This window comes from Lissotriton helveticus, chromosome 5_1, assembly GCF_964261635.1.
Source record: "Lissotriton helveticus chromosome 5_1, aLisHel1.1, whole genome shotgun sequence".
In the NCBI taxonomy this organism is placed as follows: domain Eukaryota; kingdom Metazoa; phylum Chordata; class Amphibia; order Caudata; family Salamandridae; genus Lissotriton; species Lissotriton helveticus.
This window is the reverse complement of record NC_136065.1, coordinates 537,691,910-537,715,256: the sequence shown is the minus strand read 5'-3', so window position 1 is coordinate 537,715,256 and position 23,347 is coordinate 537,691,910. Positions and strand designations below refer to the sequence as shown.

At 41.5% G+C, this 23,347-nt stretch overlaps 1 protein-coding gene across 1 annotated transcript in view; it reads right to left on the bottom strand.

Annotated features, from left to right (window-relative positions):
* The window catches only part of PCDH15 (protocadherin related 15), a 2,579,312-nt gene that overhangs the window by 2,285,459 nt on the left and 270,506 nt on the right, over nucleotides 1-23,347 (bottom strand). The window contains exon 2 of the mRNA XM_078642873.1: nucleotides 627-745. Within this exon, the coding sequence (XP_078498999.1) occupies nucleotides 627-717 (91 nt within the window). The 5' untranslated portion in view covers nucleotides 718-745. The remainder of the gene's footprint in view (nucleotides 1-626; nucleotides 746-23,347) is intronic.

Here is a 23,347-nt window from a genome sequence, read left to right as displayed (position 1 = left end):
TTCTATTTTACATGTCAAGTATGTGCATAATTGCGTGTGTATGTCTGTGCGTATGTGTAAATTACTGTTTCTATGTAGGATGTTTTGTTTCTTTAAAGGCATGTTATGATTGGCCCATCAAAGTCACACCTTAAAATTAAGGGGCTTGTCTACATGCCGCTTGGCATATGGTGCGCCTCTTTCTATGTGGGGAAAAGGGACACACCGGTGGCGCAAGGGGCTTGTAAATTTGCCCCTAAGTTTTGATCAAGGTGGTATTTTCTCAATCGAATAACGGTGCATTCATGCAATGCAAACAGCAAATTTCAAACGAAGAAAATTACAATATGATATGATTATATGAAGTGCATGGGTATACATACCAAAGTCATCTTCTTATCTACGGTAAGCACAGTTCTTTTAATATGCACTTCCTAGACAACATTTACAATTCTTCAAATACAATAAAGCGTTTATTTTGCCACTGAGTGATACAACTTCTGTCGGCAGATACGCTTCACAGACTAGGATCTTTCCAATCGAAAACTCACAACCTTTGCTCCTTCGACAAGAGGCTCTTCTCATTTTATGCATTCCCTTTGCATTCGTCCAAGCATGAGACACGACATGACTCTGAACAAGCTTACCGTCATCGTTCTGCCCAAAACAGCAAGGGAAGATGGACCCCAGAGCTATTCCCGCCAGAAACCACGTCCAGCGATGAGGTTGCTGTAGCATTTTCTGTCAAACTTCACTCAACATGGATCTAAAATAGACGAAAATAAAGCCAGGGGTTATTGTGAGCATGTGTCATTCAGTGATTTATGTCGTGATGGTTTTCACACAGGGGCTCCTAATGACTTCACAGTTAATCACCAGTGGCATGTGGCCATAATGAAATGGCTATTCATTAACAGAATCAATGTGGCTCTCCACAGCGTTTTATGGATATTTCGCAGCCGGATGATACTAGTGTAAAAGAAATATAAAGACATTGAAAACGTCTCCACAAGAGAATCCTCCTGAACCTTTTCATTCTGAATCAAAATTCAGGAAATTAGAAACATACTGATGTGTCTTAGAGCAGGACAGATACAACCAAGGGGCCTATTAGCAACAACTTGCGATAATTATCTCAGACCTCGCTTAGCGTGAATTTTTTTATCGCCTCCTTTCGCTGGATTTTATCGCGGAGATAGCGCAGTATTACCAACGTTTATCTTAATGCGATATAAAATCCAGCGATAGCGGCGAAACCCATGTTTAAACTTTAAAGTGAGATTTCCAGCGATAAAAATCCTGTCGCTAAGGAAAATCTCGCTAACAGGCAGGTGGGGACTTAGCCGTAGAATCCACCTCCCATTGACTAATATGGGTTAGTCAGGTTTTTACCAGGTGTAAAATCTTGGCGCTAATCTCGGTTAGCGCGCGTTTTTTTTATCGCATCACGGGTATTGCTAATAGGCGATAGCTGTGTTAGCGACTGCTTTCCGCCGCTAACAGGTTGGGTACGCCCACTTTGTATGTCATTAGCGATAAATATTGCTGACATGCAAAGCGGGCCCCAAACCAGTCGCTATTGCCTAAAAGCTGTCGCTAACTGCTGTTAGCGACAGCTTGCTGATAGGGCGATAAAAATATCGCCGCTTTAGCGGGAACAAGACACGCTAAAGCAGCGATATTGCCCTTGCTATTATGCCCCCAAGTCTTCTTGACTATGGCAGGGTGGCTGTATTGTCATCTAAATGCGTCTTTTTTGTATAATTTGATAGAAGCATTCAAACCTTCCAACATTAGCAACATTTAGCAGAGGTACATTGATTCTATTTTGACCCTTTGCTGTTTTAGCCAATTTATTAGCTATGAACTAAACTATGGTTATTTTGTTTGAAGTTCTAAATATATAAAATCACGCACCTTTATTTGAGCGTGGATCAAGTCCGTTTTAACTGTTAAAATAATACACTGTGCTGTCAATAGGCAAATATGTGTAAGTACAAATATAGGGGTTTATTTACAGGCCCATTGCGTAGCCTGTGTGTAATGTATTTTGACACACCGGTGCCGCTGAGTGCAGACCTATATCTATGAGGCCACGCAAAGCCACTTTGCATGGTGTTCATTGCCTCATAGACATGGAGTAAGACAAAGCAGCGCAAGTTGCTGCGCTGCCTAAGTTTGCGTCAAAGAGGACTTCCATGGGCATTGTAGTGGGTGTTTCCACACAACACCCATGGATTTTGACGCATTCCCAGATTTTCAAGGACTTGTAAACCTGGGAATGTGTCAAAAGCCTACGGAGGCGTAAGAGGAGAGAATCTTTATATCTCCTCGTTTTTCCTCTTTCTATGTGTGCTGCATTCTGTAGCACACATGGAAGGAGGAAAACACTCTAATGATTGCTTTTTTGCAGGAAGGTGTCTCTCCCTGAACAAAAACAATAATTCCCACAAAGGTTCTTGCAGTGCAACCCCCATGAAAAGCCTTGTGGAGAGGAAACTCGCAATATGGTTGGCGGGACTGTGGCGGTCCCACCAAGCATATTGCGGCCTCTGACTGCCGCTCCTACGCCAGGGAACAGGGGTTCCCTGGCAGAGCCGACAGTCCCATGGCGATTGGACTGCCTGAGTTGTAATCGGGCGGTCGGACCTCCGCCAAGCCACTACGAGTCTGGTGGCCCTTAGACCGCCAGACTCATAATCGGGCCATAAGAGGTCATGTAAACATTTAGGTGCCAGCCACCATACGGCTGGGGCAGTAAGGCAAAAAATCTACCACTTCAGCAGAATTTAGAATACACTACTATTATGTAAGGCATTTCTCCCAATGGCTCCTGCATCAGATCAGTGGCACTGATCCTTTCTAGATTAGACCACTGCAATGGCCTTTTCACAGGAATCAACAAACAAGTAGAAGAAAGCTACAGATCGTACAGAATGCAGCAGCCCATCTAGTGCTGAAAATGCCTAATTATTCATCGGCCACTTCAGCTCTTCTGACGCTGCATTGGCTGCCTACACAGAAATACATCTATTTAAGATCAGGGTGATTACTTTCAGAGCCTTTAGAGACACAGGACCTAAATAGCTGGCAGCCAAGTTCACACATTATGTTACGGCTAGGACCCTCATATCCTCCACAGTGAACCTTCTTAGGGCCCCCACCTTTAGGTATAAAACCAAAGGAGTAAAATCCATCACATTCTTGGGAACAAGAGCATGGAATCTCATGCCCGCACACCTAAGGGCGATGGAATCAGAGACTCAATTCAGAAAATCACTGAAAACCTGGATATTCGGGCTCACAGATCCATTCTGCTCCTCACTTGTATAGTAGGATCTCTCATACATACCCAGTCAATCTGGTTTCTTCTGTGTAACGCCAGGATACTCCCTGTGGAGCAATAGCTGCACTTTGCAAATATCTAAATCAAATCAAATCATTGATAGGAGCCATTTCAACTGATGGTCTGATTAATTACCTGATATCACTTAAATGATTTTCTAAACAGAGACCTCCCAAAGCAGGGAGTCCATGGAGGATATTTGAAGGCTCTTCTGTCTGGTGCTGCAAAAGTTGATGTAATGCACCTAAATAGAATGGATGTCAGTGGGAATGGTGAAAAAGTGGCTTCTAATAGTATGGCAGGCAAAACAATGACATTCCCACCAGTGCCAGTTCCACAGTAAGAGTTTTCCTGATGATGGCAAACAGTGGATCCACTCTTAGTAATACCAAATTCATGTAGCCTCTAAGCAAGACAGTTGATTTGTGAGGATGTCAGATAGAACAAATCTGGATGAATATCTTGTTACCTCCTTCCTCTAATTGAGAACCTAAGAATTAAGGCAGATTAGGACTTGCAGTTTTATAAATCATTGGTCATTTTTGAAAATAACATGATTAAAAGCCACAGAAAAATGTCTCCTTGAAACATGTTATGGCTGGTGCACGTCTTATTTAATCTTACTTTATTTAATATGGGTCATCAGATTTTCGCATGTAGCATTTATTGTGATTCCAACAAATGCAAGGTCAAAAGAAAGATGTGCTTAATACTTATTAGACACTTATTATTTCATGATTTGCATCTATAGTTGTTATGAGATTTTATTTAGGTCCTTGCCACGTGGGTGGGATACACTATGCAACAGAAAATCTGCCATGGAGGAATGTTGTTGATTTTGTTTCATCAGTTGTGATAATTCTTAGATCTTCACCAGATTGTCAAGATGCCAGGTTAAGAGGTATTAGGACTCAGAATCTCACTTTTAGTCAGTCAATACCTGGTTGAATTTAAAACTATTTTCTGGTAAATTGTCCCTCACTTTGACATAGTATTCTAGAAAGGCATGCAAAGGAAGCTGCGAAAGGTATATATCTTTACCTTTATCTAGAAACGTCCAAGCAATTTATTTTCAGGCCATTGATGCGAAAAGCTTAAAAAGAACTAAACTATTAAAACGCATGTTCACATTCACACAAGCAGAACGTTTTCAACATATCACGTAAAGGAAGCAGATACAAGTGTAACAGGAAAGAGATAATACAAAGATTTGAGCTCAGAAAAAGACTGCAGACAGTAGTTACTGTGCCTGACTGAAATACTCAAATTGCTCTTCCCTTTCTTTTTTACAGTGCTGTCTTCTTGCAAAATGGAACTCACATTCAGCTCATGCTCGTTTGTAGTTGCAATTTCACTTTTATTTGAGTTTCTGACAGTCTTTAACCTGGCAGCTAGTATGCGAGGGTTTGATCTAATACATTTTGCAAGCGCGCTCAACTGGAACTGGTGTGGAAATTGCAAATCGCTTTGTTTTCAAGAACATATTTTAACTCTCCCCACCATGTCTAACTGTAGGTACACTGGAGAACTTCACACTTCTTCATTTTAAAAATGTTCCACCAAAAGGGCAGAAGGAAAACAATCGCGCTGAAAAGAATTCTAGTACTGTGTGTACATATTTGGAAATTAACATATATGTCTGTCTTTAGCAGTTCCAAATGCATTATATTGCAAAATAAAAGTCACTATGAATATTGGACAATATGATGGTGTGTACATCACTTTATAAAATGTACGGTATTGGAGCAGTTTTATGATAAACAGCTTAGCACCTTAAAGAAGGAATATTCCTCCTAAGGCTAAAGCCTGTGGCAATTTGCAATTAAAGAATGCCAAAGATGCTTTCATTTTTGTGTTTTTTTTTTACAAATGTGTTTTACATTACGAATGTACTCCTTAGAAGATTAAATATTTATAGACTATGAAAAAGATTGTACATGTTACCAGTCTAGAGCAATATTGTACAAAATTGTATACAATTGAGTCAACCCTACAATAAGAACAAGACTCACAAATCTCAAAAAGAAATGTTTGTTAAATGGAAAATTATACTTTTTAATCCAACCCCCTTTAATCCATAATATCGCTAAATGGAATCTGCCAGCATCAGACAGTACAAAAAAACATGAATCTTCAAAAAAAAATTAGACCAGCTCAGAAAAACACGACTTATGGACCCGCGTGACACCTTGCTTGCCATGTTGCAAAGGACACTGTCTAATTATCATCATCCATTGTTCAGTTCAGTATTCATGGAAAGTACTTTCTGTCGTTAGATTCAAATCACTGAAAAGAGTTTCATTAGAAACCAAGGCACAATTAGAATAATTTAATTAGGCTTCACAAGCAAACGCTATTATATGTTATTAGGCAACTTTCTGCATTTTCCTTTGGTTTGAGACAGAAAGTACCCATTCACTCAAAATCGTGGTTGTTAGGTTAATTTGGAATCCGACAGCCATTTATTGTCACACCATATCTTCTAAAGTGATGGTAATTTGTTCCTAATTATTTCTTTCTGTTGCAATTGTAACTGTTGCTGGAGAATGTAGCTATTTCAGGCATGAGGACTTTGATAGCCATTCAGGAGCACTTGCCTAGCTAGTCGTAGTCCTCTATTTAACCACACTCTCCAAAAGAGATTTGCTCCATCCAGAATTATGTTAGGGTGTGGCCACAAAGAAAAATCTGGGAACACCAGGCATCATGCATAAACATCACAGGCCTCCATTCACACTTACAGTCTAAGAATGTTAGATTTCTTTCCTACAGTGGCGGCCTCTGCTCGAGGGCGTTGGTGCTCCGCCCCTTCCTACACATCGTTTTATATGCTACACTACCAGTTTTTGATGAAAGCAGTGTAATAATATTTTTCACTTTCCAACCTTTGACACTGGGTCCTACTTTACTGTACCTATTCGCCATCCAGAGATGTGCATTTTTTAAACCGGCTGGTTTGTAAATGGGAATGGAATTTGTGATGTTTCCTATGTACTAATAGGCCATGTTGCATATTATTAATTTACCTGTGGTTAAAAAATGACCTGGCTAAGGAATAATAATTAGGCAGGTCGTAGTTTGTAACTTCCTGTGTACCAACGGATGGGAGACAGCAGTCCTCTGGCCTTGCGTTTGCAGTCACCAAAGGCAGGCATTCTTTTAACCCCTTCCATGCTCATGATGAGCTCAGCTCGTCATGCAGTGTGCTCATGACGAGCTGAGCTCGTCATGAACAAAGGGATTTAAGGTAGTTCAGCACCAAGCGAGAATTGCTGTAGCATTGAAGGTGTTAAAAGCAGCAGCTGTTCTTTAGAAGGACTTGTGCTCTAACTAAAGAAGAAAGGTGAAGGCCACTGTCAAGATTCCAAAGGGAGAAGATGTCCCACTGGAACAGTTTTGCCTTCTGAATGAGATACCATTCCCTTTCAGGTGTTGGTACCTGAGCAGTAGATACATATCATAGAGAATTGCTTTTAAGAGGGGACACTTCTTTTACCCGCCGTCCTGGTTGCGATTCGGTATTGATTGGTAAACCCATTTTGTGAGTTGGAAGTAATTTTCTGAAAATGGGAAAATAAGTGTAATACGTATCTAAAGACCATTTTGTCATTACAAAAGCTATGGCCTTTTGAGTCACAATGTTTTCGACCACAAAATAGCTTGGTACAGAAGACTCTAGGCTCTTTCGTATTAGTATGTGAAGGACAAGCACATTTCAATAGATATTCTGCAGGGAAGCTGTGGAACAAAGATATGGCTTTCCTCCCCTTTAAATAGACCAGTAGCACAAAATGCAATATACACTCATGGGTAAGACACCCACATTTACTCTTTGAGAACATAACCAATATCAAGTGTTGACCATCACCGGGAGAACAAGCCCCTGGAGAATGACAGTCATTGAAAATGAAGGTTTGTCTTCAACATCAAAATAAAGATGAGCAGTTACCTTGAGATAAATCTGGACATTCAGAATGTTATTTTAAAGTCATTAATCAGTCAGAAATGCTGAAGGTTAGAGCCTTTGAAGTGAGACCAAACGCTTATATTCTATTATTCACATTGTCGATATACTGAGAGTAACTCAGATCAAGTATTCAAGAAAGAATGAAGCATAACAGAAATTGCCTTGATTTGCCCTTAGGCCCTTATTAGCAGTGTCCCAGTGTTTGGTGTATTTACTGCATCTGGTAAATGATGATACCCTGTGGACAGGTAGTTTAGTGTGATAAACATCTTCCATTACAGGTCTCTTCTTAATACTGGGGAATGGATTGGGTGACTCGGTAATATGCAGGCATTTTCTCCAGCTGTATTTTGACAGATTTGATTATGGATGAGTTTTTTTTCTGCAATGACACCTATCACACACATATTAGATTGCACCAAACTACTTCTACTGAGGTCATAAGAGTTGAACCAACATTATTATTCAAGTTCTACATAGATATGAGAAGGAGTTTGGTAAATCATGATTTAGTCCAGCAAAACCTGTGGCCCATATTTTCAAAAATGATGTCTTTACTTGGCTTGCATAGCAGGAAAACACCATCTATATACTGAGAATCGGTGAAAGTGGAGACATTTATAGTACTTATTCCACAAAAGAAATTAGGTTACCAGCTCAGGTAAAATGTGTTTGTGTTCACATCTTGCGCATATTCAATGTTGCAATTTCCTACGGTCGACTTAGCTTCAGCCAAATTACAAATTCCCTGGACAAACTTGCATTTTGATATATGTTTCTACCTTTCTCATAGATAATGAAAGTATCTGGCTTTGTGGAGCCCTGCTGAGATACAGCATTCAGGCTTATCCCATGAGAGAATTCCTATCTCCAAAAAGAGGCTAAAGGTAAAACTTGTGACTGGGACAAACTGTCAAGATAGCACAATGGAGAAGTGATCTCGGAGGTTACACATTTCAGTCTGTTGCAAAGTGAAAGTATTATGTGATATGGCAGGGGTGCCTTACCATTTAATACTAGCATAATACATGGAGATGGACCCATCTCTCAGTCCTGGTAGAGTGGCAAAGAGCAGACAGGCTTATTGGAGGAACATGTTTTAAGCAGTTCACAGAGGTTCACCTTAGCTGTGAAATTGAGCTGTCAATCAGACTCACTGTGTTGAAATGGTTACCATAGCAAAAAGGTACTTGCAGGGTGAGTTGAGCAAATCCCTTTGGAACTGGTGTATCCAGGCATATCTGATCTACCTGGCTCAGGGGACTCAGGAGCTGAGGTGCTCTGGGCTAGCCATGGTGCTGAACTGGATCTCATGGTGAGAAAACCTTTGTCTTGTTGAAGTGGATACCTCCTGCATAGATAATTTCCCTCCTGCCTGTGAAAAAATTGTATGCATGGGTCAGCGGGAGGTCTTGTCCCCGAGTGAAGGACAAGTTCCCTTGTCCAGTGGCACCAGTGAAGCCTTTGAGGCTCACCGCCAGACAAGTCTAATCACTAGCCATCCTGTGTTGGCGGAGGTGTCACCTCCTTCTCACACAGGTCTTTGTCTATGGTCTCTGGGTGTTGCACATACTCCCCAGCATGAGCTCAGACGTCTGTCTTGGTGGCAAACCTTTGAAAAAGTCCAGCAAGGCACGAGAATGCTAGGTTAACGAGTTTGCCACTGTTTAAAGTGACACCCATGTACATGCTGTTTAAACCTTGACACCACCATTGTGTCGGGGGTTAAAAAGCATGGTGGGTGTTTGACACCAAACATGAAAGAAAACAGCTGGGCCATCATATAGCTGTGCATACAGGTAATACCCATTTGCCAACCCAAGCTATTCGATGGACCACCGGTCACTTTCAGTAGATTTACATTTACAATGCTATCACAGGGCAATATATGCTTCCCCATATATTCCCCACATGTGTTATAATACACCCTTTCTCCTGTGCTGTAGGAGGCCAGCCTTAGTGGCGAGTGACATATATTAAATTTATTGAGGTCACCCTGCTACACATGGTGCGTGCAGGATCAAACTTGAGCAGACAAGCTGCTCATGCAGGGTGGACATAGTAAATCTGCTGATTTCAGTTTTACTCGGGTCACTAAGGGTGGCACAATAAGAGCTGCAGCCCTGGTACCCCTTGTACTTCCCTGTCCTGGGTACCTCTAGTACCATATACCAGGGCCTTACAGGGGCGCAAATGTGCTTTCCAATTGGGTGTACCAATTCACTTTTACAATTTAAGGGAAATAGCACTGTTGCTGGGGCCTGATTAGCTGGACCCAGCACACTTTCAGATCAATTACCACAGCATCTAGCAGCAAAAAGTGTGGGGGGTTACCATCCAAAAAGGGCACGTTTCAATGCTGCCTTTGGTGTAAAAACTTAAGGTTACAGTGGAAGCCTAATCTGAATGCATGTGACTTTAAGAAACCTCCACTGACTACAGCATCCTGCATTAGAAGACTTGAGGAGGTTGACTTCCAAAGAACAATTAAGCTCCAAAATAAAATGTACTACCTGTGTGTCTTGCTAGGATTACACAACTCCGTCTCCATTGCGGTTAGCCAGATAATATGCCTAGGCCCTATAAAACACAACCATTGATTTGCATTGGCACTTTAAAGTTCTTCTTAGAGTGTCTTGACTCAGAAATGTAAAATATATTACTGGTTGCCCTAATCTATTTTTCTTCTTATTCATGTCATTTTTTACACAAGCTTGATCGATAATTGTATTGAATTGTTTCTTGACTCTTGTCATTTTCATCATGTTAAAATATTTAACATGTGTGTACCTGTGGAAGAACTGGCTGGTTTAGGCTGTAGCTGCCAGGGACTAAGACCAAGGGTGATCAATAAAAATATAGGGCCTCATTAGGATGACGGGTGGACTTTGCCCACCCGTCATCCCATCGTAAATCGGGACCGCCCACCATAAGGGCGGGGGTCCCGGGGGTGCCATTAGGATGTGCCCGCCACAGTGGCGGGCACATCCTGTATTGTCAGTATTGTGGCGGGCGGTGCTCTCTGCACCGCCCGCCACAATGCTGAAAATGCACTTTCACATTGTCATTTACAAAGCGGCAGGCACCGCGCGGTGCCTGCCGCTTTGTAAATGACAATGAAGGGGGGTACCACAGGTACCCCCATGTGCACCCCCCACCTGTACTTCACTCTGGGGGCCCACAGGGGGCCCCCGAGTGAAGACCACATGCCTTTCCGTGGCGGCATCGCCGCCGCGGAAAGGCACTGAAAACCACACATCATAATATGTCTGGCGGCGTCTATTAGACACCGCCACCATATTATTCCTTTTCTGCCCCGGCCGCAAGGCGACCGGGGCGGAAAAGCGGCGGACGGTCTTTCCGTCTGCCGTGGTCCCCCCGCCATCCTAATATGGCGGGGGGAAATCTGGTTATGGTATCGGGCGGATGGCCTCCGCCAGGCTGGCGGTTGCTACCGCCAGCCTGGCAGAGGCAATCCTCCTGATACAATGGATCCCAGAGTGTTTATTTTATTTAGAGTTTGGTAGATGAGGTACTTTACCACAAATACGGTGGAGTACCCTATTGCGAAACTCATGGTCCACGTGGTCTATTTAGAGTTGGCGGATCTTTTAGGTTTCTGCTGGCAGAGTAGCCACTGACTTTATTAGTCAAAACCTTTGGATGATGGCCTGAGTGACATTGGGTAGATGGTCAAACTACCTCCACCCTCTGCTCTATTTAGGACAGATATTTTGTTGTCCTTTTTTACCTGGTTGGTACTGCCAGGAAAAGCCTGGCAATTCTGAACAGTAAATCAAAAAATAACCCACACACTAGGAAAAAGGCATGTCGAAGGCATTTATTTTTTGATTTTAAAAAACAAACTTCCACTTTGGGAGTTTGTATTTCAAAATCACATGTTGTCATGCAGTCACCTTGAATATAGCTTCCCCACAATGAGACCTAAGTGCCTTCAGAGGAGTCACTGTGATAGCAAGTCCTCTGAAGGAACAGAGATCCACATTAAACAAATGGAAATGTATAAATACATTGCTCTGTAGGCCAGTAAAGCAATAGAATACATTCCTCCTGTGACTTGGCAGTAAAAGGTTATCGCCCGGCAAAGTCAAAATGAGTCTTTAAGTGTTTACCTATCACGTTACTTGTATATGAATTTGGCAACACTTTTCTCCCAATGTATTAATCTAGAACTTCACAATACGAAGTATGCCTAATGCTATGATTCTACTTATTCATGTTTGCTCTTATTTGAGGTTTAACTGATCAGAGCTGGAACTATGTATCTCACACACTAATTATGTACGAACATTCAACTACATGCAAATGAATATGCAGTTGACCCTAAGAGTTGGGTGTTTTAGGGGTCTGAAAGGATTTCCTTCGTGGCTTGCAGATATATTATCAAACATAGATTAAATGCTCCATTATTAGAATATGTGTTCCCAGTATTAAATTGGAGCAACGTTATGTACATTTGCATAGTTTGTTGGACCTGTGTGTGTGGTGTCTGTATCACTGAAGAACTAATACAGCACGTGAAACTGTATTCTATGTATTCTAACCCATCGCACTGCAATTCATCCAAGATGCACTAACCTATCACACTAAGGTGCACCATGAAGCATTGACCAACCATATCACATTGTATCGTCAGAACACTGACCATCAGTGCTGTGTTGCATTGCATTCTGGGGACAGTCATCAACTGTATTCAGCCAATTGTTTTTGAAGATTGGTTGCACAACTTTCACTGCAGACATTAGCAGCTCACCACGCCCCAAAAGGGGACTATAACGTGTATCATATGGCTTATCTTTCACTGCACTGGCCCTGTGTAAAGATCATGTTTATCCACTGCTGTGATTCAGGCCTCCTAAGGATTTTTAGTCTCCTGAAAACACAGCTACTGCTTATGAAATAGATTTAAGGACAACAAACCCATTTGTGCAGGGCAGTCGGAAAGTTCAAGAATCAGGAATAATTATTGCCCTAAATCCCATGAGAAAATCTTCAGCGAAAGCTCTCCCTGCAATAGATGGGACGTGCATAGGAGAAACTTTGTCGAAGGTAATAAGAGTAGATAGACATTGTCTTAAAGAATCAAGACATCTACAGACTTTCTGAGTAACTATTATAGTTATTATAAATTGTGTGCAATATAAGCACAATAAACATAAATGCCAATTCCTTAGATTGAGTCAGCCAGGATATGATTCAGCATTGCAGTCACACATGGTAAACCTTTATTTAAACCTCTATTTACAGATGGCAGCGCTGGTGTGATCATTTTACCACTTCGAGCCTTACATTAAAAAAATCAAACAAAGATAATGGACTGACCAACCTAGAGAAAAATGCTTTCCTTTGTAACGAACATGAAAGCGTAGTAATCGCTCAATAAATTATAATGTATTTTTTCATAATTCTCTTGCAAAATCACCATGAAGTTGTCTTGTCGTATTTCTGCGGTTCTAACATATATTTAAGGAAACTGGTTATCTATAGCTCTGCTACAGTCAAAATCATTGCTACAACTATAGATCGACCCCAAACTGTTTTACTTTATTAATATTAAATGTTCTTCAAACCGGCGAGCTCTACCCGCCCCAACCTGCACATGAATGGTATCCAACTGGAGCGGGTATCTGTTTTTGACTACTTAAGTCTTAGCCTAACAGAAAAAATATAGTGGGGGCCACAAATAGACAAGTAAAGCCTCAAGCTGGCCAAGCCCTGGCAGGCTGGGAAACTCTTTTCTCAAGCCTGTGTGCCCGGTCATAACGTATATAAAACTCAACTAATGAGTGCTGCCTTGTATGAGGCCAAACTCTGGGGTCATCGCCGCTCTAAGACTATTACCAAAACCGAGAACTGTGTTCTTAGACAGTTGTCCGGTCTACCGGTGAGTTCCCCATTAGTTCTAGTTTGATTGGATTTAGGGGTGAGACCCATTGCAGAGGAAATTAGTTGTAGACCCCTACCAATTTGGTGGTGCTTATGGGCAACTCCGGAACTGGCCGAATATAAGTCTGAGCTTCAAGAACTACTAGCTCTTCCCGGCACTGTTAAACTGGCTTGGTTCACACATATCAAGGAAGGTCTCCGTATCATAGGTAGAGATAATCTATGGAATAACCCGGAGTCGGCTGGTTTGGCAATTTCAAGCTATCAACTAGTTAGCAGCTACAGGCAGGGAAACAAGCCCAACCTTAGGCACCTTATGAACATTCTGCCACTGGTTACCTTACAGCTAATTTTTTGGCAATAAAAGATATGTACAATCTAGAGCCATGCCTAGATGAAATACAATCGGCTCTAGACAGGAAATTGTATGTACAATTCAGACAAGGCTCCCTCCCCCTACATGCATTTACTAATAAATGGTCCGACAGCTCTGCTTTGGGCTGCCCAGCCTGCAGTAGGGGAAAGGAGACAGAACTCATTTTTTTGTTCTGTCCTAGTTATCAAAAAATCAGACACAGATGGCTGGTTCAGTTGTGCAGGAACCTAGGTACACAACACTGTCAAGAAGCATTTAGTCTCCTAAAATACAACACTCAAATGCCAATTGTCTATGCTGTATCCTGTTTTTTGAGCTCTATGTGGTGGGTGCGAAAGGTCTTTTTAGGAACCAGCAAATCATTTAATACCAACTGATTTTTAACTGTTATGCACACCCAAATATCGTTTAATTTGGGTTTTAGCTTTTTAATCTGTTGTTATGTATTGTTTATATCTGTGAATGTTTTTTTATGGTTTATGGACCGAAATAAAGAAAGATTAGAATATGTCATCAGGAGCATGGCCTCAAAATCTTGGCCCACATTGCTGTCTCATCTGAAAAACAAATGTAGCATATTGTGAAACTTGAAACCAAAAAACATATTAGCACCTCATGACTACATCCAGTAACAAGGAAACACTCAAATCTATCTTCTGCCAAACCTTTTACGATGATAAGAGGCGACTCCTTTTTTCTCTAATTACTCCCTGGCAGACATTCTATTCCTGTAATAATTGTTGGCATTACATTCCAAATATACCACTGAATTCTTAAGAGACCACTCATTGTGGCTCACTTTAGGGTATTCTAATATGTATATGCATTGGCAAGAAGTGTTGTTTTTGTCCACACATATCTTACTGCCTCCAGCTAATGAGAAAAATGTCCTAGCATTTTTTTTTTAAATAATATTGTCAAATGACACCAAGATTCTGTGCACGATATAATTTCTCTGCATGGGTAGCAAACATGAGCTTCTGGACCTGACTGTTCCCATCACATGGGAGACCAGAAGGAAAGTCCTATATCCCATGTGTGCTAGCTACACCCTTGTGGATAGCAATAAATGCTATACAAATTACAAGACACTTTTAGGAACATAGTGTTATTCAGTTAACAGTTAATAGGAAATCATTGTCCTGCTGGAATGCCATTTACCCAGTGCTTCAAACTGATATCATTCTGACCACATTTGTCCTCTGACATCAGGCTGTTCCTCAGACACATTCCTGACTAAGGGCTTGATTTAGAACTTGATGAAGGGCTACTCTATCACAAGCATGCCTGATATTTCTTCCACCTTATTAATAGTGCTGTAGGATAGAGTAAACATGTGATAAGGCAAGGGGATATTTATCCCTTATAGATAGAATAATACATCAACCAAACTCTAAATGTGGCCCCAAATCTGATCACCATATCGACTTGACCAATTTAGCAAAAGTCTCTTCGTCCCAGCATAGAGTATTTAGCTGACTAAACATTGACCAGGACCACCTCTGCCCGAAAAAGGCACTGTGCACCCATGTAAACGTAATAATTACAAACCTATAATTAATCTCACTTTTATAGGTTAATTTAGTGTGGAAACATGAATGGAATTTATTTAATTCTAATTTAAGAAACACATTACTGAAAATAATCTAAATCACTATCACGTTGAGCTTCAGATAAGGCTCCAGTGCATAGGCAGCCATGTTATATATTGCTGATGATGCACTCTACTTCTTGGAAAAAGATAAATCAATCCTCAACCTCCTTAATTTGTTAGTGCATTTCAATATGCTGGATAATGGAATCCTCTTTGACTCTATTCAGAGTCATCTAAGGCACAAGTGGTTAAGGGGTCCTCTTCACAGATAATCTTTCCCAACAACTGTGCATGAACAACTTGGTGAACCTCTGAATTCTAGTGGAATAGCCCACTTACTCAGAATGGGATTCCAGACCTTTGAACCGCCCACACCAGGCAACGTTAATTATTCTGCTATCCAGCAACAGGATCAAAGGCCTCCCCTTACAATAGAAAAATTAACATTGTTTGACCCAGTTTCTCAGAAAAGAAATCTGCATCTGAAAATGTACTTGGGCCACTGTACCTGGGCTGGGACAGCCCAGACCCTTTGGAATAAAGAAGGATGGCCAGACCCGTTGAGCTAACACAGGAGGGGCTCACATTTTAAGTTTTGGTAGGAAGAGATCAGACAGATGTGTCAGTTACGGGCAGAAATCAGGCTCTCATGGAAGCTCTATCCACAGACAACTTGAAGTTGTCATACTAGATTGTCCCAAAATGCTGTGTAGGAGTGTTGGGACAGGGTGGAGTGCTGACGTGGTAACCTAGGACTGGGCAGTGGGGCCTGCCATTTAAAACGTTTGCCTCCTTTTCAAAATCCATGCAGAAGGGAGAGAGAGAGGGGAAGACAGTAGACCTGGGAGAGACAACAGCAAGATAATGCAAAGCTGGATAAGCCACTTGATACTACTGCAAGGATGGACTGAAGGATTTTAATACCAGCTGACCACCAGGACTAGATTGCGTCTCATTGGGGCCAGTGGTGCTAGTCATCTTATACACCCTGAGGAATAGTTGGGGGAATGGACCTGAAGGGAGACCCAGGAGATTTCCGTGGGGCTTCTTTTGACTGGTCCCTGACTGTTGCTGACACATACGTGCCACTCGAGGCAGACAGGAGGCCATGGGGCCCAAGCAGTGCAGCAGGGAGGGTGTTCTGCTTGCTAGATATAGAAGGGCTGTGAATGATGCCTCCCAAGCAGGAGAGTGCCTCAAGAGGACATGCAGAGTGCAGGTCTGGGGGCACTGAAATCCTACTCCTCCCGAAAAGTGCCCTTTTAGAAGAAGGAAGCGTATAGAAAAACAAGGCCAAAAATCATCAAGACAGGTCCTCCGGGCCCGATAAATCAGAATTTAAAAAGTGGTCCCCTGGGCGGACCAAGGTGAGTGCAAGGAACATGTTGCTTTGCCACAAATTCCTAGAAGGACGGCTGGAAGTAGGCCAGGCCTAGGGATTGGTGCAACCTTTTTTTTCAATTCTTATTAGGAGGGGGTCTGTGCCGCCCCCCTCCTTAAGCAATTCTTGACCCTGGAGACCCCATCCCTAGGATCAGATGCGCTGACTCAGGGTATAGCAGTGGCCACAACTAAACACCATTATGCTCATTAAAAAGGCATGTGTGGACCATTTTCCCCATGTCCATGTTTGGTGGGAGCAGGGTGCATATCCATCTTCCCCCACCCACTCTAGAGGATTTTACTAGGAGAAAAACAATGGCACCTCTCATGCTAACACAGGAGCAATGTCGGTGGGAGCAGGAGCCAGCCAGGCAGCACAGGATTGGGTTCCCCATGGGGACAATCAGCTGACAGCCACAGACGCCATTGGGTATCCTAGGTGTGAGAAGGGAACCTATCAAAAGTTTGAAAAGTGCGAATGAAGGCAACTTGTTTATTGACAGTGAAAGAAAGGTACATGGCGAAGAAAGCAGCTGGTCAATTCCCCACTGGAGAAGGAGCACTCCATAAGCCCCATATGGGCCCTTAACCGCATGCGCGCTAGCGGTTTTCCCGCTGCGCGCTGCGATTTGAAAAAAGCTGCGTTACATGACGAGCTCAGCTCGTCATCAGCGTGCGAGCGTCGTCGCTCATGACGAGCTCATCTCGTCATGAGCGCGGAAGTGGTTAAGATTTGTATATTTGCCTTGTGGTACACCAAAGAAGGGGTGGGCCCCACCAACTACTTTCCAAGAATGTTTGGAGATGCAAAATAATGTGCAGAAGCCCCCCTCCAACCGTATGTTTTTTGATACTACCTTAAGTCTTCTGGACCTTATAATTATGACCTCTGAAGAGGTTTCTGAGCCTGTGCTTGTATACATAGGCTTGGGAGGACTTGGACCTCTTTTGGTTTTCCTATGACTGCATTAGCCATCTGCTAAAAGTAATAGAACAGACACTGAGACACAATTATCGAATGCAATGATCTTTTTTACAATGGTGATGCTGACAATATAGGATTTAGCAGTATAATGAACGCTATTAACTGTTGGTACTACTCCCATTGATTTCAATGTTGGGTCATAACATGTATCGTGTATTAGTACTGTTCCAATTGGCTTCAATGTTGTTTTGTTTGTGGATATTTGAAAATGCTGTTGTTACTGATGTGGTTGATAAATGCTACAGTGTGTTCTGTTAGGTAATTCAATTGCTTAGTATCAAACACAATAAGTCAACAATAATCACACACTCATTTTGAAAGTAAGGGGATAAGTCAAAACACACCAAGCCAAGAATATACTTAACATGTATTATTTAAATGCATCACAATATGATTCCTTAAATGCTTTGGATCTGATACTAGCGAGAATTGAGACTTACTGCCACTGTCCGTAACAAGTCTAAAAATTTATAGTTAAAGATAAGGTTCACCCAGTTATGTCACGAAATTCACTATCACATTGTCACATGTCACATGTCACAAAAAATCATTCATGTTGATTAGTTTGGGTCAGAACGACAAAGCTCTTGGATTTTAGGAGACATTTCTTACAAGGATGTACTTATGCATAAACACTGCATGCATGTTGCCACAAATGTCACACGTGTTTGATAGAGCACCGCAATGCTGTCATGTTCCCGTGCAGATACAGATTACTAGCAGATAGCGTTTAGTCTTATGGGTTTTCCACCAGCCTGTTGCCACCGACATTCTGCTAGTTCACAATAATATTGATTCCAGTGCCCCGAGGGTCCCGATACACTACTCTGAGATGGCACCCAAAATGGGTTCAGGGATTCCAGTGCCCTGGGGGTCTCAATACACCACTCCAAGATGGCGCCCAAAATGGGCTCAGTACGAGTTTAGTCCGCCCTCATGCTTTATTATTTTAGACAACGCTGGGGTGGCCTGCTGCAGATTGCTCATTTGCACGGCGAACACGCCACGGCCTGGAGATCCAAAGGGTTCTACCCAATACTGCTGTTAAGGAATGAAAAGACAGAATTACTTGAGTCTCAATACAGGACTGAAGAGTAAGGGGAAAAATGCTAATACAATGTTAATTTTACCTTACGATGGGGCAGCTCTTCTAAAAGAAACTCCCTTATATTTGGAAGCATATTTATCTCTCCGGACACGAGTCTAATTGGGCTACTTCTCCAGGAGCAGTACTTATAGGAACCCCTTCTGGGTTGGAATTATCACCGGAATTAAGGTAGGGGATTCTTCTTCGTACCTAGTACACCTCATTAGAATGTACTGCTACTCTTTAGCTGATGTGCCCTTTTCTGTTACTTAGAGACTATTTGAAACTGACCTCAGGTATCGTATTATAACAAAATACGTTCTTTTATACATGTTCTAGTACACAATATAGTCAGCATGTATTTACTATTTAGTGACAGCACAAGTGAGTACTACTACGCCACGAACATAACAAAATGGGATATAAAAATAAGTTGGTTGCATGCCCGCACCTTTCCAACCACAGGATTACTCCTATAAGTGAGTCTCAAACACCAATTGTACCAGTATGTTTTATAGCAATGACATAAACAATTGGGGGCTTTGCTTCTTCTTTCTTTCCCCCATTGATATATGGATGCACAGAGAAGCTGTATGAGAATAACCCGGAGTCGGCTGGTTTGGCAATTTCAAGCTATCAACTAGTTAGCAGCTACAGGCGGGGAAACAAGCCCAACCTTAGGCACTTTATGGACATTCTGCCACTGGTTACCTTACAGCTAATTTTTTGGCAATAAAAGATATGTACAATCTAGAGCCATGCCTAGATGAAATACAATCGGCTCTAGACAGGAAATTGTATGTACAATTCAGACAAGGCTCCCTCCCCCTACATGCATTTACTAATAAATGGTCCGACAGCTCTGCTTTGGGCTGCCCAGCCTGCAGTAGGGGAAAGGAGACAGAACTCATTTTTTTGTTCTGTCCTAGTTATCAAAAAATCAGACACAGATGGCTGGTTCAGTTGTGCAGGAACCTAGGTACACAACACTGTCAAGAAGCATTTAGGCTCCTAAAATAGAACACTCAAATGCCAATTGTCTATGCTGTATCCTGTTTTTTGAGCTCTATGTGGTGGGTGCGAAAGGTCTTTTTTAGGAACCAGCAAATCATTTAATACCAACTGATTTTTAACTGTTATGCACACCCAAATATCGTTTAATTTGGGTTTTAGCTTTTTAATCTGTATTGTTTATATCTGTGAATGTTTTTTTATGGTTTATGGACCGAAATAAAGAAAAATTAGAATATGTCATCAGGAGCATGGCCTCAAAATCTTGGCCCACATTGCTGTCTCATCTGAAAAACAAATGTAGCATATTGTGAAACTTGAAACCAAAAAACATATTAGCACCTCATGACTACCTCCAGTAACAAGGAAACACTCAAATCTACTCAAATGTGCTTCTTCTTTCTTTCCCCCATTGATATATGGATGCACAGAGAAGCTGTATGAGAAGCATGTACGACACCAATTTCACATGGATTTCCACACAGTTCTATTCACTTTTTTGAAATTCACACAAGTCACCACACAAGTCAACAAAGTCACCTTGTCAATAATTTGAAAAGTGAAGTGTTCTTACTACTATTGCATACACGAAGAAGTACCTGTTTATATATTCACTTAGCCCTGAAAAAGTTGTGGGGTAATCCCCTGTAACAGCGACGAAACACGTGTTAGATAAGAAGGCTCAAAGATCTTGAATAAAGACATCTGAAAATATAATGACAAGCATCATTGTGATATTTAATGTAACTTTATGTATTTACTTTTGAATGTGTCCAGAGGATTTGTATATATAGCTTAAGTCGTCTGCTGGCCACAAACATGGAGATCTGGTGGTTTTTCTCTACCTTATGCCGTCAAAAAATGTCCGCATCAGTCCAAAGGAAATGGGGGTGACTATACAAAAAGTGGCGTTTTCTTACACATGCCCTTCACGTCAGATTATATATGTACACTAATAGACTGTATCATTCATTCATCCTTTATTGAAATCCATCCAATCACAGTGTTGTTGAAGATTTAATTCTATCCTGTAATACCAAAATATACAATTTCAATTATTCTTACAATTAATAGTCAAGTAGTATTTTGTAAACCTAATTCACTAAATCACCCAGAAATCTCAACTATCTGATGTTGGTGTATCAATACTTATGCTTCCATTGCTTTCTGGCTAATAAAATAATTTAAATCCTTAAGTCGTTCATCTAAGTTGTAGCTACAATGATAATATTTCAATACAGTAAAGAAATTTAATTTCTCATTGGCTATTTATCCAATTAGTCATTTCCTTGGGGTTTTGGTGCCACTTAGGGTTGGTTTTTAAATGTCCAGGACCAATGATGGTGCCTCTTTGACGTTCTTCAGCTCCCAGAGATTAAATGTACCAGGCACAATTAGGATGAGAGAGAGAGTGATGGAAATTGAAAGGGAGAGATGTCAGGGAAGAGAGAAGAGAGAGAGAGAAGAGACAGTAGATAGGGACTGGATGAATGGAAGATAAGAGAGAGAACTAGAGAGAGGGAGGAAGGTAGTGGAGGCTGCTTAGATTCCGAATGTGGCCCTTGGAAACACCGTGATCTATGTATTAACCACATCCATGCTGGTGACGGAACCGCTCCGTCACCAGCCATGGACGCGCTGTGCTGGTGACGGAATGGTTCCGTAACGGCCCGGCCGCCGCGCATGCCCGGCATCAATTTCGTGCCTGCCCGGCGCATTCTATTAAGCGGGCAGGGCCGTGACAGAACCACTCCGTCACAAGCACAGCGCGCCCGTGGCTCGTGACGGAGTGGTTCCATCACGAGCATGGCGGTGCCGCGCGGCCCCTCCCCCCCCCAGGGCCGCGGCGGAATTACCGCCGCGGCTAGGGGTTAAATACTAACATAGCATCACACACTCAAATGTAAAAAAAAAAGCTTATTACTGGATCAAACTTCTTTCAAATCCCATCACAATACTGTGTTAATGCCCAGAGGGTCATTTGTCATGAGAGGTGTGGACTTGAGTGGATTATTATGCGCTCCTTTTCCACAGCAACTGTAAAAATGATGACATTCTGCTCTGAGGTTCTCCACCCAGGCTACACCATGCTGTTTTTGCTATAGCATTTATAAATAGAGGTATCATTAGGAATCAGGACACACGAGGTTAGGCCCGTGCAGTAAGATAAAAACATGTAAAATAGTACTTCTAAGTTCTCCCTAAATGCATTGAAATACACAATCTCTGAGGCAGCCAACAGTGATTTGTCACATTAGACTGTTCTATGGTAATAATAGGGAATTGAACACACATACCGACGCACACTGTAGCAAATGCCATGCATTGATGACTGCTGTATCTCTCCCATTGAAAATATATTTACTTCACAGACAACTGCGAACAAATACATTTTCACTGGCCATGAAATTTTTAAAACATGTGCTAGACAATGAAATCCTTTCCCAAATTGGGACATCGGCTACTCTGTGGGCTTTTGAAATATGAAAATATGTACTCATTTTTCACACATTTTTGTGCTTTAGACAGAGCCCCATAAACCTCTAGGAGAAAGAAACAATACTTGATCCTATCTCCACTGAGATGACTTGCTCAACAACTCTTTTTATTCAGCAAGTCAAATGCCTTCAGCTTTCAACTGTGAACTCACAAGACTTTTTACATAATTATTGATGTTACTTAACAGTCCTTTTCTGACTATGCTTTGCAGATGCAATCAGCTCCTAGTAATGAAAACAGGGATTCTGGTTGTAGGCTAGATACTACTTTTGTTCGTGTACGCTATTGCTATTTGCATACAACCACAAATAAGATATCTCTCCCAAGCCTCTGCTTTCACCTGAAAGGATTAGTTTGGGAACTTTATGTTTTTTACTTAAAAGGATAGAAAGTAAGAATATTTTTTTGGCATCATCCTTCAGACACATCTGTCAGCCAATCCTGGCTTTTAGCAGAAAGCAAATCCAGTAATGCATTATATTTCGAACTGTAAAATACCTTTCTCTAATAGAATTAAGACAATCTTAAAACAAGGTTAAGTCAGGTATTGAAAGCCTGAATTCTTAAGAGTTACCCTGGCATAGGAAAGTCTTAGGTCTGTCGTATGTAAGTGAAAACGCATTGCATGTCAGACACAACAGTATTAGGAATGCTTTGAGCCAGGGAAGACAGGGTTAAGACTACCTTAAGCCAGGGGAAATACCATGGTAAATCAGTGCATTTTACCTGGCTTGAGATAGCCTTTAGAATGACTTAAGGCTCGCAAAATACTCACTAATATTTTGATTCAATCACTCACACGATATTGAGTAGTAAGGAAATCATCGGTAAACAGAATGTTTAAATGTCTTCATACTGAACTTGGATGTTTCTGCCATTAGTAATCTCATCTAACATTGGCATAAATTCTAAAAATTTTAAAGGGCAAATCACACTTACCAAATGTGAATTTGACCCACTGATAGGTTCTTATTCATGTTACCTACTTCATAATAATGTTGTAAACTAGATTCCAATAAATCTTGATGAGCTAAAGTGACCATGGACAATTATTTTGCACGCCATGATCATTAATCTGATTAAGCCCTACTTAATAACGACTACATGAGGTCAGTATGTAATTACATTTTCTGATTTGTAACATTATCATTGCTTGATGGCATGACAAATCAAAATTGCATTAACAGATATCATTGACTCTTAAAATAGGTAT